General features: G+C 42.8%; 1 protein-coding gene across 2 annotated transcripts in view; it reads right to left on the bottom strand.

Annotated features, from left to right (window-relative positions):
• Positions 1–10,393: 10,393 nt before the first annotated feature.
• CHODL (chondrolectin) overlaps positions 10,394–17,548 on the bottom strand; it is a 208,523-nt gene continuing 201,368 nt past the window's right edge. For both annotated transcript variants that reach the window (XM_063950488.1, XM_063950494.1), the window contains one exon: positions 10,394–10,930. In XM_063950488.1, the coding sequence (XP_063806558.1) occupies positions 10,846–10,930 (85 nt within the window). In that variant the 3' untranslated portion in view covers positions 10,394–10,845. The remainder of the gene's footprint in view (positions 10,931–17,548) is intronic.

Here is a 17,548-nt window from a genome sequence, read left to right as displayed (position 1 = left end):
ACAGAAAAGCTTAAATATCACAAATTAGAAAATGCTATTCAATATATTCAATAAATTAAATGTGCTATCATTCAGTCATTATGCACCCCCTTGACTGCTGTTCTTAAATGGTTATACATTGATTCCCATTATAATCAGGGTCCACCGGTGACTGACATCTCACCTGGGCCGGGAAAATGTAAATGCCACACATTGGGTGGATGATAGGTAAGTGTATATGCATTTACTAATCATTAGATAGGTCAGCGGTTGGCCAGATGTGTACTCAGCCTCAGCGCATGAAGACATAAAGCATTACTCTAATGTAAATGAATAATTTTCTGTAAAGGAAACGTTTTCCCAAAAGGTTACTATTCCTGCATACAGTACATTGTTATTTGTGTATCTAAAAGAGTTACTCAGTATATCATTATGCTAATTGAGTGGTTGTAAACTCACTGGATGTGATAAACATTACATTGTGTTATTTCTGTCAAAATGCACACAGGAGGAGGGATCCAGCCTAATAAATCATACTATTCTAAGCATTGTTTATTTCTGTGTCATAGACTGCAATAGAATAAGAAAGCAATATTTATCAGCCTTACCTCCCTAGCGCCATGTAACACTAACCACTGGCATCCTCAGAATGCTCACATTTCCCATGGAGACAGGGTAACTGTTGACATTGTGACTATTTTGACATTCTGATGTTTATATTAAGGTCAGTAGCACCGAGAGGTGGGAGGTGGGCATGTACAAATTACCCAGGCCCAGGTCCAATCTCCCCCTGCCTCAGTATACCTGTTGCCAGCATCAGTGGCACCATCTTCCCGGTGATCTCTTCGGAAAGATGGCGCCGCACATAGAAAGCAAAAACTCTGGCAATGTGCCAGAGTCTTTGCTCTCTAGTGGCCTGCATCATCTTCCCAAATATCACTGGGAAGATGGCGCTGGCCGGGACGGAGGGACCTACATTAAAATCGTGCCTGTCTGTGGAGCAAAGCGGCCCAGCAATTATTTTTTTGTATTAATATTTTAATAGCAAAGTGCCTTATCACGCCCCTTTTTTAAGCTGCGCCCCTTTACCGGGCCCCGTGTGGCTCTCTCTGCGGCCCTGATTGTGTTGTCAACATTTTGAATGTTGAAATGGCTACTGTCGACCATGTGACCAGTTCCCCACATACGTATGCAGGTCAGGTTGTCTATAACTGACATGGCCTATTATCCTATATATTGCAGCACATTTAGATGTATTAAGGGAGCTCCCATACAATGTTAATATAGGTTACACAGAGTGCCACATTTAACCCATCAGCTCCTGGAAAGAAGTCAGCACTTATTAATATGTTATCCTATAACACCTTTCAGAATACCTATGTATGCAAGCCGTAGACGGAAACACTACAACTTTTTACTATTATTTCCATAGAAATGGATGGTGTACAGAAGGAGGAAGTCTTTTAATTTTTATTTATTTTGCACAATATAAGCCTCATATTTGATATTTTGGCTCATGTGTTTCTCCGAAAGCCAAATCAAAACGTGCAATGGAAAGTAAATGCAAAAATCCTCAGCGCTTCTGGTTTATCCGAAATCAATATTCCTCTAGTCCATTTACATTTCTCTTTGGGAGATGCCACTCTCAATCAGTTTAGAAGAGTTTAGACAAACATAGAAAGAGAGAACCATGCCATACATATCTAATGCAATCATAAGAGCCGTGGTACTGCTGCATCTGACACATTTAAAGGCTTGACAATGTTAATTTCACATCCTAGACATGTAGCAATATTGGTGCCTGTTATCTGACTCACCAAGAGTACAGTGATAGGTGAGAGGTAGGGACACAACAGTGTATCACTGGCCTGCATATGGAAGGGGAGTATCACAAAATTGCTGAGATACCCTCACCTCTAGGCCAAAGCTGAGTGACTGAGTCCCTTCTGTAATTCTGCTCATGACAGAAGGTAGTACGGACATGTAATGGTTAGCATTACTGCCTCACAGTAGTAGCATAACTGCCTCACAGCACTGAGGTCATGGGTTCATTACCCACCATGGCCCTAACTGTGTGGAGTTTGTATATTCTCCCCATACTTGTGTGGGTTTCTTCTGGATATCTGGATACTTCAGTCTCCTCCCACAATCTAAATATATTCTGGTAGGTTAATTGGCTCCCAACAAAAATGAACCTTAGTGTGTAAGTGTGCATACATTGGCAGACTAGATGGGCCAAGTGGTTCTTATCTGCTGTCAAATTCTAAGGTTCTATGTAAGGCATTCCTCCCACAAGTCCCACATTTGTCCTTATTTGTGGATTCCAAAGGGGGTGCCTGTGACAAAGAAAAATATGGGTGGAATAATTTTGCTGATGATACTCAAATCTACCTATCCTCCCCAGATTTATCACCATCTGTATTGGCACTGCCTTTCTGCCATTTCCAAAACAGAATTAATTATTTCCCCCTAGCCAAGAGTAGTTACCAACCTGATATCTGCATAACTGGTTACAATGCGACTATCCACCCTACCCCACAAGCTCGATGCCTAGGTGTCACCCTTGTCTCTGAACTGTCCTTTATTCCACACATTCAATCTGTCTCTAAATCATGGCCCTCATTCCGAGTTGTTCGCTCGCTAGCTGCTTTTAGCAGCATTGCACACGCTAAGCCGCCGCCCTATGGGAGTGTATCTTAGCATAGCAGAATTGCGAATGAAAGATTAGCAGAATTGCGAATAGAAATTTCTTAGCAGTTTCTGAGTAGCTCGAGAGTTACTCAGCCATTGCGATCAGTTCAGTCATTTTCGTTCCTGGTTTGACGTCCCAAACACACCCAGCGTTCGCCCAGACACTCCCCTGTTTCTTCAGACACTCCCGCGTTTTTCCCAGAAACGCCAGCGTTTTTACGCACACGCCCAGAAAACGGCAAGTTTCCACCCAGAAACACCCACTTCCTGTCAATCACAGTACGATCACCAGAACGATGAAAAAACCTCGTTATGCCGTGAGTAAAATACCTAACTTTTGTGTAAAATAACTAAGCGCATGCGCTCTACGAACCTTGCGCATGCGCAGTAAGCGACTAATCGAAATATAGCGAAAATCGGCAACGAGCGAACAACTCGGAATGACCACCCATGTTACATGCACCTATAAAACCTATCCAAAATACGTCCTTATCTTACACAAAACACTGCAAAAACTGTAATCCATGCACTCATCATCTCCCGCATTGATTATTGCAATAGTCTCCTTACTAGTCTTCCCAAACATAGGCTCTCACCACAATCCATTTTAAATGCAGTTGCGAGGCTAATCTTCCTTGCTAGACGTTCTTCTTCTGCTGATCCGCTCTGTCAGTCCCTCCATTGGTTACCGGTATTCTACCGTGTTAAATATAAAATACTTTTACTTAAATACAAGGCTGTTAACCAAACTCTACCATCATACATCTGCTCACTCATCTCAAAATATCTCCCTACCAGACCTCTCCGCTCTGCACAAGATCTGCATATCTCATCCACATGTATTACTTGTTCCCACTCAAAATTATAGGACTTTATCCGGGCTTCACCCACTCTGTGGAATGCCCTCCCACACACAATAAGACTCTCCTCTAGTCTCCAAACCTTTAAACAATCCCTGAAAACTCATCTCTTCAGACAAGCCTATCAAATTCCAGACCCACCCACATAACCTTCAGTGCTTTCCTATCCAATTACATCCTCTCTGTACGGTACAAATAACATCACATATCTTGTCTTTCTTTACTCTCACACCTTCCTGACACTTGGCCAACATTGCAGGGTGATCATATCATACAACCCATTAAGAACCTAGAAATCAGGTGGACCATTATGCAACAGGTAGCATCTATCCTTGTGTATCAATGCCTATTTCCCTATAGATTGTAAGCTTGTGAGCAGGGCCTTCCTACCTCTATATCTGTCTGTCTTTACCCAGTTTTGTTTTATAACTGTTGTTCTAACTGTAAAGCGCAACGGAATATGCCGCGCTATATAAGAAACTGCTAATAATAAATAAATAATAAATTAGGAATCTGAAGGGATGAGATGAATCTGGAAGGAGTTTAGACACATACTGTATGGGGTGTATCTTGTTTTGTCCCAATTTTGCACTTTTAAATATTTGGAATAATGAGTGGGTTACAGTAGAGACTGTGCTGTACTATCAGTTGATTGCATGTGTCCTATATCCATCTTATATTACTTTAAGATGAGGACGATGACGATGAGTCAGAATATAGATCTGAGGTTGCTAGGTTAGAAGCTTGGAGTCAAACAAATCATTTAATCCTAAACGTAAAAAAAACGAAAGAAATGATTGTAGATTTTAGGAAAATACATAAGCAGCCCTTTTGTTCTATAGTTGTAAATAACCAGGTAGTGGAGACAGTTGAGTCTTTTAAATTCCTGGGTATTAACATCTCCAGTGATTTGTCCTGGGGTACTCATACACGATGTGTTGTTAAAAAGGCCCAACAACGCTTGTTTTTACTGAGGAAAATGCGTATGGCGGGAATACGTAAGGAGATTTTAGTAAATTTTTATTCGGCCATCTTAGAGAGTGTCCTTACATACGGGATTATGGTATGGTTCGGTAACTGTACTGCCGTAGAACATAAGTCCCTTCAGAGAGTGGTTAAAACTGCGAGTAGAGTTATTGGAGTTAGTTTGCCCTGTATTCAGGATATATATGAAAAAAGGCTCCTCACTAAGGTGAGAAGTATTTTGGGAGATATATCTCATCCTAATGTAGGGATATTTTCTGTGTTGCCATCTAATAGGCGTTATCGTTCTATTCTCTTTCGGACTAATCGGTTAAAGGGTAGTTTTTTCCCAACAGCAGTAAACATGTTAAACCGGATAGGACCGAGATAAAGTGATAATTGAGAATGTCTTGGTTTCAGGAGTGTTCTTTCTGTTCTGTTCTTATGGTCTCTGTATATGCTTGCTTTTAGTTTCGTTGATTGTTCATGTATTTTTTTCTTGAACTATTGATGACAATAAATTATTATTATTATTATTATTATTATTATTATTATTATTATTATTAAGATTGCAGCCTCTTCTGTAAAAATATGGCATGGATAGAGGCTCCTCCAAAAATTACTAATGTCCGAATACCAAACTGTGATAGGGTGTGTGATCACAAAGTTCTACCAACTGTGATATTTGCTCCATCTTCTACCACTTTCCTAATGTCGAAGTCGAAAATATTAAATCCACATCCAACATGTGCAAACACCACACAGAGTGGCCTCTGTGCGTGCACGTGTTCTGCCGTGCGTGTGCATACCAGCACGCTGCGTACATTGGCTCACAAAGCCCTGCGTATTAGCGCGTGGTATGAGTAAATACGGTAGCATACGCATTCGCATAGAACAGCCACAAATACATATCTGATATTTTATCCACAAAGTGCATAATTTACACATAGTCTACTCTACACACACCACACCAGCAAGTTACATTTACTTAAGAAATAGAACAATAAAGATACCCAGCTTTACAGGATGTGAGGGGAAAGAATTAGGTTAGGACATAGTGTTTGGTATTCAGATATACAGTATTTCAAAGGCTACATTCCGATCGCAGTTTGCAGATTATAGCATGCTCCTGTGCATAGATATGCGCAGGAATACAATATTCATATCTTACTGTAATTACTATACTCATGATATTCGGCGGGAACCCGGTGGAGGACATCTGCAAGTACACCTGGACCAAGCATCGCCAACCTATTCAAACCAACCTATGACCCCTCATGTACTGTAAATGACCTGCCCCTTGACCTATGGAAGAAGATCTTCCAGTTTCCTTTGTATTGTGTTTTGGACCATTGTATAAAAGCAGGGCCTCCTGGCCGGCCACGGTCTATTCTCTGAAGGTCATCTTGCTAAGATTGACTGAGGACCGGATCCGGGAGGCGCAGGCGAACAAACGTATGTACTATTGGTTGTAGCTCTTCTCTTGTAATATTGTTGTATTTCTGTGTATATACCTTTTAGTAAATATTTGTTGCTGCGCTGGACCACAACATAACATATACTACTGGTGTCGCATTCCATTCTTGTTTGGGTATTGAAGTATATTCAGCCACACATGTCACTGTATAGTGCGCATAGCATGTCGGCGTGCATACGCTACGTGCATTCACGTTGTAGGGGTATTATCTGCATTCAGCGGCCTCAGCAGCCCGAACCAGTGTATTGTATGGTATATCATTTCAATGTAAGTTAAACAAACTTCACACTAAAGTGAAGTTACAGTAATAATTGCGAGTGTGTATAAGGATGCTGGTGTTTGGGATATTGGCAGTGGTCAGCATCCCGATGCCGGTATTCCAGCCACAGAATGCTGGCACGCTGGGGGGGGGGATGGGCATGCACTTCAAGCCCCTTGTGGACTCCGTGGTGTGGTTCTATTCCCACTCTATGGCTGTCGAGAACACCCACGAGTGGGAATAGTTCCCGGTGGTCGGCATGCCGACCATCAGGATTGTGAGGAGGCACAATGTAAGGGGAGGTAATGGAGACTGCTATTCACATAACTACATCCCATAATTGCATTAGTAGCAATCTGATTTATGGGGCTGGATATAATGCTGTCCTAGTTGGCCTGAGCTGCGGGATGCCGGCTGAACTCGGGCATTTTTTTAAAGTGTCAATCATTTACAAGGCAAAAGCATGCCTTGTAAATGATTGCCGCTTTAAAAAAACTTCCGAGTTTGGCTGGTAACCCACACCACTGGCCAACTCGGACGTCATTACATCCAGCCCATTAGCTTGAATGATAAATGTGGTGATTTGAACCACATTTATCTTATAAACATATAATTGCATGGATAAATTTGTTATGGAACCATCTGTGATGAAAAGAGGTCCCCTGTACTACCGCTCCCAGAGTCGCATTCTCACTCCTGTGGTTAGAAAGATAGAACATCCATATTCAAAGAATCAACCACATGACTGCTAAGTTCCAGCTCAACATGAGATCTGAGCTGGTTATTGGCATGCATCAAGGAAAACTAGGAACAATACATTTGGGGATATACTTTAAGTACAGTAACATTTCTATTTTGAAAAATGAGACTTAAATGTCTGATAGATTATGGTGGATATTAATATCACAATTTAAGATTTCTGATTTTACAGTAATTGTTTATTTTCCATTAAACCTCTTAGCTAGAGATAGAAAGTGCAAGGCCCTGGCGGCGAGACCGTCACTTTCCCATGGACCTTGCATCTGGCTAACAGGGTTTCTTGAATGGGCATTACTCCACTTTATACTGCCACCGACCCCTCCCCTCCATGTGATGTCACCGGTACAGGGGCTGGACACAGGCCATCAGTGAGCCCTGCTCTTCTGTTGTACCTAGCACAACCTTTGTGTAAGCCTATCCATATCAGATACTAATGACTGATACCCAGCAGGAGGGAGAAGAGAAGCAGTACTATGCTCTATTATATATCCTCCTTCTGGGATGTTGTCAAAAGATCGCCATTACCATTTGACATTCATAATTTCAGCACAACAGGCATGATATCGACATTGTTGAGATCGTCTGAATGTCGACATTAGGGTTAGCCTATGGGCAGGAGGGTTAGAATGGGGGAATTAGGATTAGGATGCAGGGGGATTTTAAAGTTAGGCACTAGAGGGATGGTTAGGGATAGGGATTAGGGTTAGTTATAGCAGAGAAATACTTACTGGAACACCGGAGGTCTGACATGGAAGTGAGGGTCACATGATGAATGTTAACATTATGACTGCTGACATAACGTTCCCAAACCATCCGTACACCTCAACTGTTTATCCTCCATCTCCTCAGCTAACTGCATGGGCCACTAAGTTTAATGTCCCCTTAGTTTCTATTGTGTCTCATAGACCTCCCCCTCTAGAATGTAATGTTATATGTCTCATGTCTGTGCACTCTGTCTTCCCCTGTTCCTGACCTTTCCTATGCAGAATTGCTTCTGTATGCTAAGTGGTTTGCTGCTGATTGCATCCATGCATTTATTTTCTGCTTCTGTGTCCACATTTGCTCACTGTTCTTGTAGATGTCTTTATTTGCATGATTTATTAACTTGTAGCTGCCAGTTAATAGAATAACATGTAACATGTATGCATAGCCTTCCTGCTATGGGCCTGATTCCTTTTCCGTGTCTGTCTTCTACTGCAGTCACATCTGAGACTTTATACAAATGCTATTACAAGGTCCTTCCCAGATTAACATTCTTGCATCCGAATGTGCAAGGACTGAGAGCTTGTATAGATTCTGTAATAATGCTGTAATAATACGTGGTGCATCTGGGTTGGTCGCATCATCACTCATCAGACACACTTGTACCAGGTCAATTGCAGGTACACATTATCAGATGAAAAACATCACTGCCCTGCATCTAACTGTCCAATCAGTAACCTGTTTACCCTTGCAATGCTAACAGTATTCAACTAGTGTCAGAGGCATGGTGAGAGCATCAATCAAAAGGGGTTCCAGATTTATAAGCCCTGTAGTTAGCTAATGGGGCGAGTAATTCCTTAATAACCAAGAATTCTCTCAGAACTGATTAATGAGAAAGAAAAATTCCGATTAAAATTGAAAATGTAGTGCTAAGCTCAGCTATGTGCACCTTATATGTATTACTTTCCTTTGAACTTGTGTTTGCTCATAATATGAACCCAACCTCTAGATGCCTCTGTGATGTCTAATGGCTGATGGCTTCTGCAGCCCATTTAATCAGGGAGGGAAACCTGAACCCCAAGTACTGAGACCAATGGAGCTTGCAGCCATGTCGGAGAGAAGAGGCAAAAACAGATTTGGAAGATGTCACACTGGCTGATGCTAATAGCGATTAATCTGGTCAAACTGTAGGAGCTTTCAAGAGGAGCTTCAGCAGCAGCTGGTACTTTGCTTACCCCATGAGCCAGGATGAGCTCTTTCTTGGGAATGGAGTATTTCCAGTTATGGACAAGCTGTGACCCAATAGCAGAGAGTAGCAGGAACCGAGTGCATGGTGATTTTTGTAGTAGGGATGGCCATTGATGGCTTATCCGTTGATGTTTGCTAGCTTTTAACCATCAGGAGGAAAACTTGATGGTTGATTTGTTGATGGCTCCCGAAACACACGTGCAAACCGTGGTCACGCTTGTGCAGTTCACGGTCAATGTATGATCTACATGGCGATGATCACCATCGGTCGACATCCAAACTACTTACCATTGGTGTGGATGGTCACTACCCATTCATAGTCTGTGACCATCCATATTTTGAAGGAGATTCATAGCAAATGGGCTGTACCATAGAGAATTTGAGATTCAATAGCTTTTTGTTTAGGTGTGAAGAACAAAATAGCCACTCATCTTCAGTTCAACAGTAAGAAGTGGAGATTTCTCTTAGGTTGTAGAGAGATAAAGGAGGTAATTCAGATCTGATCGCAGCAGCAAATTTGTAAGCTAATGGGCAAAACACTGCACTGCAGGGGGGCGAAGATATAACATTTGCAGAGAGAGTTAGATTTGGGTGGGTTATATTCAGGGGCGTATCTAGAGAGGAGGGGACCCGTGTGCAGTCTCCGGGTGTGGGCCCTCTCCTCTACCGTCCCGTAGCTGGCAGCCGCAGCAACACTGTTAGCGCTCTGTCTGAGCACTAGAGACTCTGGCATAGTGCCAGAGTCTACAGCGCATGCACAAGTCTCCGAAAAAAATGCGGCAGCCATTTTTTCAGAGACCTGCCCCCTCCCCTGCAGTCCACATGGTTTTGCCCATTAGCTAACAAATTTGCTTCTGTGATCAGATCTGAATTAGGCCCAAAGTGTAGAGTGATAAAGTACTACAAAATCAGCTACTAATTGTCATGTTAAAGGCTGTGTTTGAAAAATTACAGTTAGGAGCTGATTGATTGGTTGGTAGTGTATCTCTCTCCACTTCATCTCTCCCTCTGCTTTGATAAATCTTCCCCAGAGTCTTTTACATAAATCTTCCCATTTAACATTCCATCAATTTTTTTTAGTTACTGTATTACCATTTGTTTGAAAGAGTAGGTGTTGTGATGTCAGAGAATCAGTATGTTCCCAGACAGAACAAGGTAATCATTTAAAGATAAAAAATAATGAATATTGCAACAATACAAAACAGTTTAAATGTACAGTATACGGTGGCAGATAAGGTAAGATTGTATAGCAGATGCGCTTTATATTTAAAATGGTAAAGCGTTTTCCTGTGTCCCCAAGCAATGTAATATATTTTATCAGTATATATAGATTCTGACAATACTCAGTCTTCACATCCTGTAATGTAATAAAGACAGACAGGTAAACATTAAATGTGTATTTTTCTATCAAACCTTTATGCAAAGATAAATTAGTTTTTAACAATAAACATCCATAGCAATACACTTTAATGTACATCAAAAAAAGTACAATACAGGAGGAGTCAGAACATTTATAGTCAAATCGATCATTCTTATTGCAAACAATGTCAAACATACCTAACATTTCTCCATTTAAATTGGAAGAGAAATTGTCCATTTCCTCAATTGCATGGTAATTGAAGAGTTTCAACCAGCAAAAAAAAGCATATATTTTTTATTTTATTATTTTTCATAATGTAGCAAGACACGGATTCCAGTTTACTTATGAATCAGACATGAGTATTACAAAATTGTTCTTAAAATGTGCCTCAAGGGGGAGCCATTAGTTCTTGTTGCTGAACTGAATGCTGATGCCATGAAAGAGTCATTCCAAGCTGAAGCTTTAAAGTTTAGTGATCCGGGGAAAAAAAATAATAAGTCTGATATATTTTTCTTGCATTTTGGTGATAAGTGAAGTCATTGTTTTGCTAAACCTCCATAGTTATATCGCTTCTTGGGGCTTTTGAAATCCACAATGTAGACTGAGTAGGGCTGGTCTTTGAACGTTCTTTGCTATAAATGAAATAGAAATGTAGGAAACATTATACCATACTATACTAGTACCATAATATACAATAAACTATACAATATACTAATATCATTTAAAGAGGATGTAGTTACAATGCCGCCGGACGGGAACCTGGTGGCCGACATACCGACGCTGGAATCCCAACCGGCGGCATAGTGCTGGCATCAAAATCCTGACGGGGATTGGGATCCTGGTGTCAAAATACCGTCGCCAGGAATCGCGAACGTTCTTTTAGCGGGACACACTCACAGGGGGGAGGTTAGGTTTAGGCATTAGAAGGGGGTTAGGGTGCAGGGGCGGGAAGGGGGTAGTTAGGTACCGAAGAGGGGGTGAAGTGTTAGGCACTTACAAGGGGAGGTTAGGGTTAGGCAGCGGGAAAGGGAGGGTTAGGGTTAGGCTCCACCAAGGACGGTTAGGGTTAGGCACCAGGTTATTGGGCAGGGTAGGGATAGGGTTCTTTTTGGGGGGCTGACGGTATTCTGATGGTTGAGATGCCGGTGTCGGTATTCTGACCGTTGGCATCCCGTCAATCAGTATATCATACTGAATCCATTTAAATCTGTAATCACAAATTACTCTGCTTCTGTCATATATGTAGCTCAGTCTTTGAAATGACAAAAACTTATAGGTTGGTTTGGGCAAATACTCCACTATAGCTATCTCCAAGGCTTGATACATCCCACTTCTATTAATATGTCATATGATATGGTAGTCATGTGACACTTACTGTATCAAGTTGTAAACCATTAATGGTAGCTTAAAGAAAACAAAGAATGTATATTTCCCAAACTCTAGCATTAGAGTCCAGGATTTAAGATATCCATGCTTGAGACCAGATGGTTAAATCAAATTGAGCTACTAATTAAGTCATCTGTGCTCAAGCATGGATATCCTTAAAACCTGGAATGTAATGGTGGAGTTTGGAAAACTTTGATGTACTGTACATTGTAGAGAGAGCATCATCATCATCATCATCATCATCATCATCATCATCAATTTCTATCTGTGGCTTTTTGAATGGACTGTGGGAAAAGATGATAATGATGATACAGAAATAAGAAAGGGGCATTTACAATTTAGCAAAAATGTAAAAAAAAAGTAAGCAATATGCGACTTTGCACTTCAAATCGTAGCAAACCACCATCGGTACAAACAATGTCAAAATAACATTGGTATCAATGGAAATCGCAAATTTACTAAGAATCATCTCTGCAAATCATTCAAATCTGCACCCAAAATCGCATCAAAATCACACCTCAATGCACGAAATCACTGAGGTGGTGGACATGTGAAAACCACTTTTTTTACCTAAGTCCCATCCAAAGCTCCTGCTCCACCAAAATGCACATAAATCGCACCACAATGCACCACTTCCAAAGAGCACCATGTAAAGAGCATTATAATTAAGACTAAATCAATTACAGTGCTAATAAAAGCCGTTAAGTTACCAGCAGCACTTTCTGCTCTCAACCATGACTGAGGTAGGATTTGGTGTGGCCTGGATGCAGGCAGTGATTTCATGTGGCCTACACAAGCTGACTGAAAGGAGATCCGGTCAGGATCCCAGCGGCCGGGATCCCAGCAGTCGAAATACTGACGCCGGAATCCTGACATTGAATGCCGGCGCTGGCATCCCAACTGGGATCACAATCCGAGTAACGGAATTCCAACCGCTGGGATCCCGAACGAGTGTTTGCTGGCCCGCAGGAGAGGTAAGCTGCGGAGTGTGGGAGAGGTAAGTGTAGGCTGAGGGGTGAGGGTTAGGAGGGCATTGCTGAAAGTTAAGTATACTAATCTTGCCCCTGCCAGGATTCTCATCATCAGGATGCCACGTTCGGTATTCTGACCGCCGTCATATCAGACCCAACCCAACTGAAAGGGCCCATGACCAAGAAACAGAACAGAGGAATCAGCAGGTCAGAATGTGTTTGGGGATTCTGACGTTTTTCGGCAACTCGTGGTGAGAATTAAGATGAAAATCGAGGCATGAGTTGGTTTGTACTGGCATGTGACTTCTGAGGCATTCTATTGCAAATGTATTGCTACTCACAGTATATTGCATTCAAGTGCGACTTCTAAAGCGACTTCCAGGAGAAAACCGCAAAATTGACACAAATCGCACACGCCAAAATTCAACTACATACACCATCGAAAGACATTCCGTAAGTTAAAACACTTGTTAGTAAGTGTACGATTTTTGTTCTGGCATTTTGGGGTGATAAAGGGCAAATATGGACGATTTGTATAGTCTTCCAAACACAATTCTAAGTAATTTCCCCCCCGAATCTGTAAACGAAGAGCTATGACCAGGGCTTAAAGTGGTCATGGAGAGGTGGTAGAACTCATTTACTCAGCCACCCGCCACCCCATCCCCCCTCACATTAAGCGGAGCCAGGGCCAGTGCTAATGTTTTTGACACCCCCCTGCAAACCATAAATCAGTGCCTACTTCCCATACTTTATATGGGGACATTAATCTCACAAAGAAGCAACATGGTCACATAATAGTATTTTCAATTCAAATTGCACAACACGGTAGCACAATTTTATTCAGATAACACCACATAGTAATGCCCCTTATTCAGTTTACATCACTCAGTAGTGCCCTTTATGCACATTGCACTACACAGTGGTACCCTCTATACATGTTATGCCACACAGTATTGTCCCTTACATACAGTACCCACAATAGTGCCCCTTATACACAATTCCCACAGTAATAGTGCCCCTTACACTAAATGACCACAGTAGCACCACTTATACACATAATGGCCACAGAAGTACCGCTTATTCACAAAATGCCCACAGTGGTAATGCTACTTATATATGGAATGCCCACAGTAGTTGTGCCCCTTAAACATAATGCTCAAAGTAGTAGTGCCACTTATATACAGAATTCCCACAGAAGTAGTGCCTCTTACACATAATGCCCACAATAGTAGTGCCCCTTATACACATCTCTGCCTCTGTCACGCCAGCAGCTCACCACCTGTGTCCCTCCAGCAGCTCCATGCCCTGTATCCCTCCAGCAGCTTCCCCACTTCTATTGTCACTCCAGCCCCTTCTCATCTTGACTTCAAGATGCACAGAACCTGCTCCTCTTCATGGCTCCTCTTCACTTCAGCAGCGGTGACAGCATGACCTCACATACGCCATGATGGAAAAGGAAGTTACCGGGCCCTGAGGAGGGGATGAATGCTGTCCAACAGACATAGCATTTGTGAGTACCAGGAGGGGTGGGATGTAGATAGAGGACCATTGAGCCACCAGGACCTGAGGAAGGGGGAGGTGGCTGCTACTTATTAGTAACACATCTATTGACATAGGTGATGGGGCAGGTTTTTCTGTTGGAATTACTGTGCAGGGAAATGAAGATGGTGGAACTAGTTCCCCCTACCATTAGAGGTGGGGGAACCCAGTTCCACCTCATTCCCCCTCACTTTAACCCCTGGCTGTGATGCATCGGCCTCAGATTTTTCAGTCATTCTAAAGTATGTAGGATACTTTAAGCAAGTTTATTTTTATATACAATAACTTTTATTCTAGGATACTTAATCCTTGATTTTTTTTTCAACCTATAGAATACTATGAATTATTATGTTTATTGTAATTACACACGGCAGAATATTATTTTCATTGTTCAATGTTCCTAACTACTGGTTAGGAGATACAGCGCTGCCACTGCCCTTTTTTATTGGGTTATATGGAGTTACTCTTTGCAATTATTTAAATAAATGTCTGCATAAAATAGTGAATAGTGAGTCTATCTGATTTAATAAACTTTAAAAAGTGTCATTTCTACAGCTATAACTTTTTTATAAAGTTCCTCTGTAATACAGTATATCCCAGCAGTGGCAAAACTATGGGGGTCATTCCGAGTTGATCGTAGCTGTGCTAAATTTAGCACAGCTACGATCATTCACACTGACATGCGGGGGGACGCCCAGCACAGGGCTAGTCCGCCCCACATGTCAGTGTCGGCCCCCCCGCAGAAGTGCAAAGGCATCACACAGCGGCGATGCCTTTGCACTTCAAGTGTAGCTCTCGGCCAGCGCAGCTTTAGCGTGCTGGCCGGGAGCTACTTTTCTGCTCCCCGGCCCGCAGCGGCTGCGTGTGACATCACGCAGCCACCGCGGACCTCCCCCCCAACGGTCCGTCCACGCCTGCGTTGGCCGGACCGCTTCCCCTAAACAGCGGCTTAATGCCGCCGTTCAGCCCCCTCCCACCCAGCGACCGCCTCTGTCTCAGAGACGATCACTAGGCACCTACGGCTGCCATGCGCCGGCGCACTGCGGCGCTGGTGCATGCACAGTTCCGACCTAATCGCTGCGCTGCAACAAACTGCAGCGAGTGATCGGGTCGGAATGACCCCCTATGTGCACATTCTGTATTTTGCACTTCACAATTGTGTTACTGCGCTGATGCAGAGTTACACACTGTATTTGATGAGACTATGGAAACTATTTATCATGGAATATTTGTGTCATATCCCCCCAAATACACCCATTTCAATGGGGATATGCCAAAAATCAACTCTGATAGTAATGTCGCTAAAATCCAACATATAATCTTCCCATTCTGCATAGATTTGATTAAATACCAATTAAATATAGAAATCACTTCTTTTTTTTTTTTTGCATTTTTTGAGAATTGTTTTTAATATTAAAGGTCACAAATTTATCAACCAATAATGTTGTTTATGAGTATAAGCGATATTATCAAAGAGTACTCCCTATCTTGCCGTCTTTGAGCTCTGCAAAACTTGGGTTGGGACAAACGTCACTTACTGTTTTTGGCCTTCAAGTGATGGGAAACTACAGACTCAATACTTTGGGGGATAAGCATCAGGATAACAGCAGGTTCAGAAGAGGAAGGCATAGCGGGATCCGGTCAGGATCCCAGTGGTCAGAAAACTCGGCTGTCAGAATCCTGATGCCAGAATCCTGACAATGATTGCTGGAGCCGAAATCCTGACACCCAGAATCCCGATTGAGTCACTGCCAGGCTGCCAGAGAGGTAAGCCACATGGGGGTCGGGGAGAGGGTTAGGTTTAGGCTACAGGGGGAGGGTTAGGGTTAAGCTGAGGGATGGGGGTTAAGGGTTAACCTGCAGGGAGGTTGGGTTAGGTTCAGACACCCCTGGGGAGGGTTAGGCTGCAGAGGTGGGAAGGTTAGGTTTAGGCACCACCGGGGAGGGTTAGGGTTAGGCTGTGGGGGGGAAGGGGAGTAGGTTTAGGCTACAAGAAGGGTGGGTTAGGGTGAGGGGTCCTTTGGGGGAAGGTAAGTATACTTACCATCCCCTGTCAGGATTGTGACTGCCATGATGCCATGGTCAGTATTCTGATCACCGGCATCCATCCGCCCGCATTTCAATCCCAACTGAACACAGCATATCCTATTTTGATACTAGGAAATTCACATTTACATTTGACAGTACTGTAGCTTGCTTTTGTGACGTAGGCACCCACTAATAAGGGATTTTTCAAAATTCCACCTTCAAAGGGGTTAAAAGGGGTGAGATCATTATTGGGAATTCCCCCCTCATAGGGGAGAGGTAAGACAGCCTACCCAGCCGGGGCTATAAAGAATGCATGGTGTCGGCAATACCAAGTCGTGGAGGGGGTAGGACACAATGCTTTGTTCCTGGACTTCCTTGACAGTGGCAGTTGCACAGCAGTCCATTATTCAAAAAGGGGAGCCACAACAACTGCCACCCCTAAACACTCCTAAGGAGAGCGAGAAGCTAAGCAAGGAGACCTAGGGCCCTTTGGAATAGAGTCTGCCTGCAAACCTTACATATTTAACATTCAGCAGGCGGAGCTTGGCCTGTTGTCCCAGGATTTACAGCACTGAGCAGGGCAGCATCAGAGCCGGGATGGGGCAGAGAAGGAGGCAGATTATTCTCCTCAGCGCCAGCCTTTTGACAGCATCAATCCCAGGAAGACCCGCCCGAAGGTGCGGCCTGACAAAGTTTGGCAGCGGTGGGTGGAGCATGTCCTGTTGTAAGTCTAATTGCTGATCTTCTGTGATAAACTAACCAGTTAATTTAGGTATATCCCGTTGCCCAGAAAATAAGACACAGAGACTACAGATTCTCGTAATTTCCTTGGATCATCATCCTCAGACAGGACTAGGCTAATATTTAAGGGCCCCATACGTCACTAACGGATTGTCGCAATTCAGCGATCCCCAGATGCTGGGGTTGTTAGATCAGTGAAATCAAACATGTTGAATTTCACAGATTTGCAGATCATGATCAAAATAAGATTGTGATTAGGAACTCGGTCATTATTTATATATAGAATTTAGCCGATCCTCAGAAGGATTGGCGTTCATCGATGGTCATTTCCAACTGGCAGATCAGCATTTCCGATCTGTTTGGAGGAACGGGCAATCAATCATTAGGTGTATGGGGGCCTTTAGTCCTATCATGTGCCTGTTTGGCATATTGCAAATATTCCATTCATTCCCTGATCATAACATATGCCCATAACAAAAATGTAGAAATGTGTCACTGGATTTAACTATAGATATCTCAGTATATTAAACCAAGGGGCTAATTCAGACCTGATCGCTGGGCAACGATTTTTGCAGCCCTGCGATT

Source organism: Pseudophryne corroboree, chromosome 2 (genome assembly GCF_028390025.1).
Source record: "Pseudophryne corroboree isolate aPseCor3 chromosome 2, aPseCor3.hap2, whole genome shotgun sequence".
Classification (NCBI taxonomy): domain Eukaryota; kingdom Metazoa; phylum Chordata; class Amphibia; order Anura; family Myobatrachidae; genus Pseudophryne; species Pseudophryne corroboree.
The sequence above is the reverse complement of the archived record's forward strand: the minus strand, read 5'-3'. Positions and strand labels throughout refer to the sequence as shown.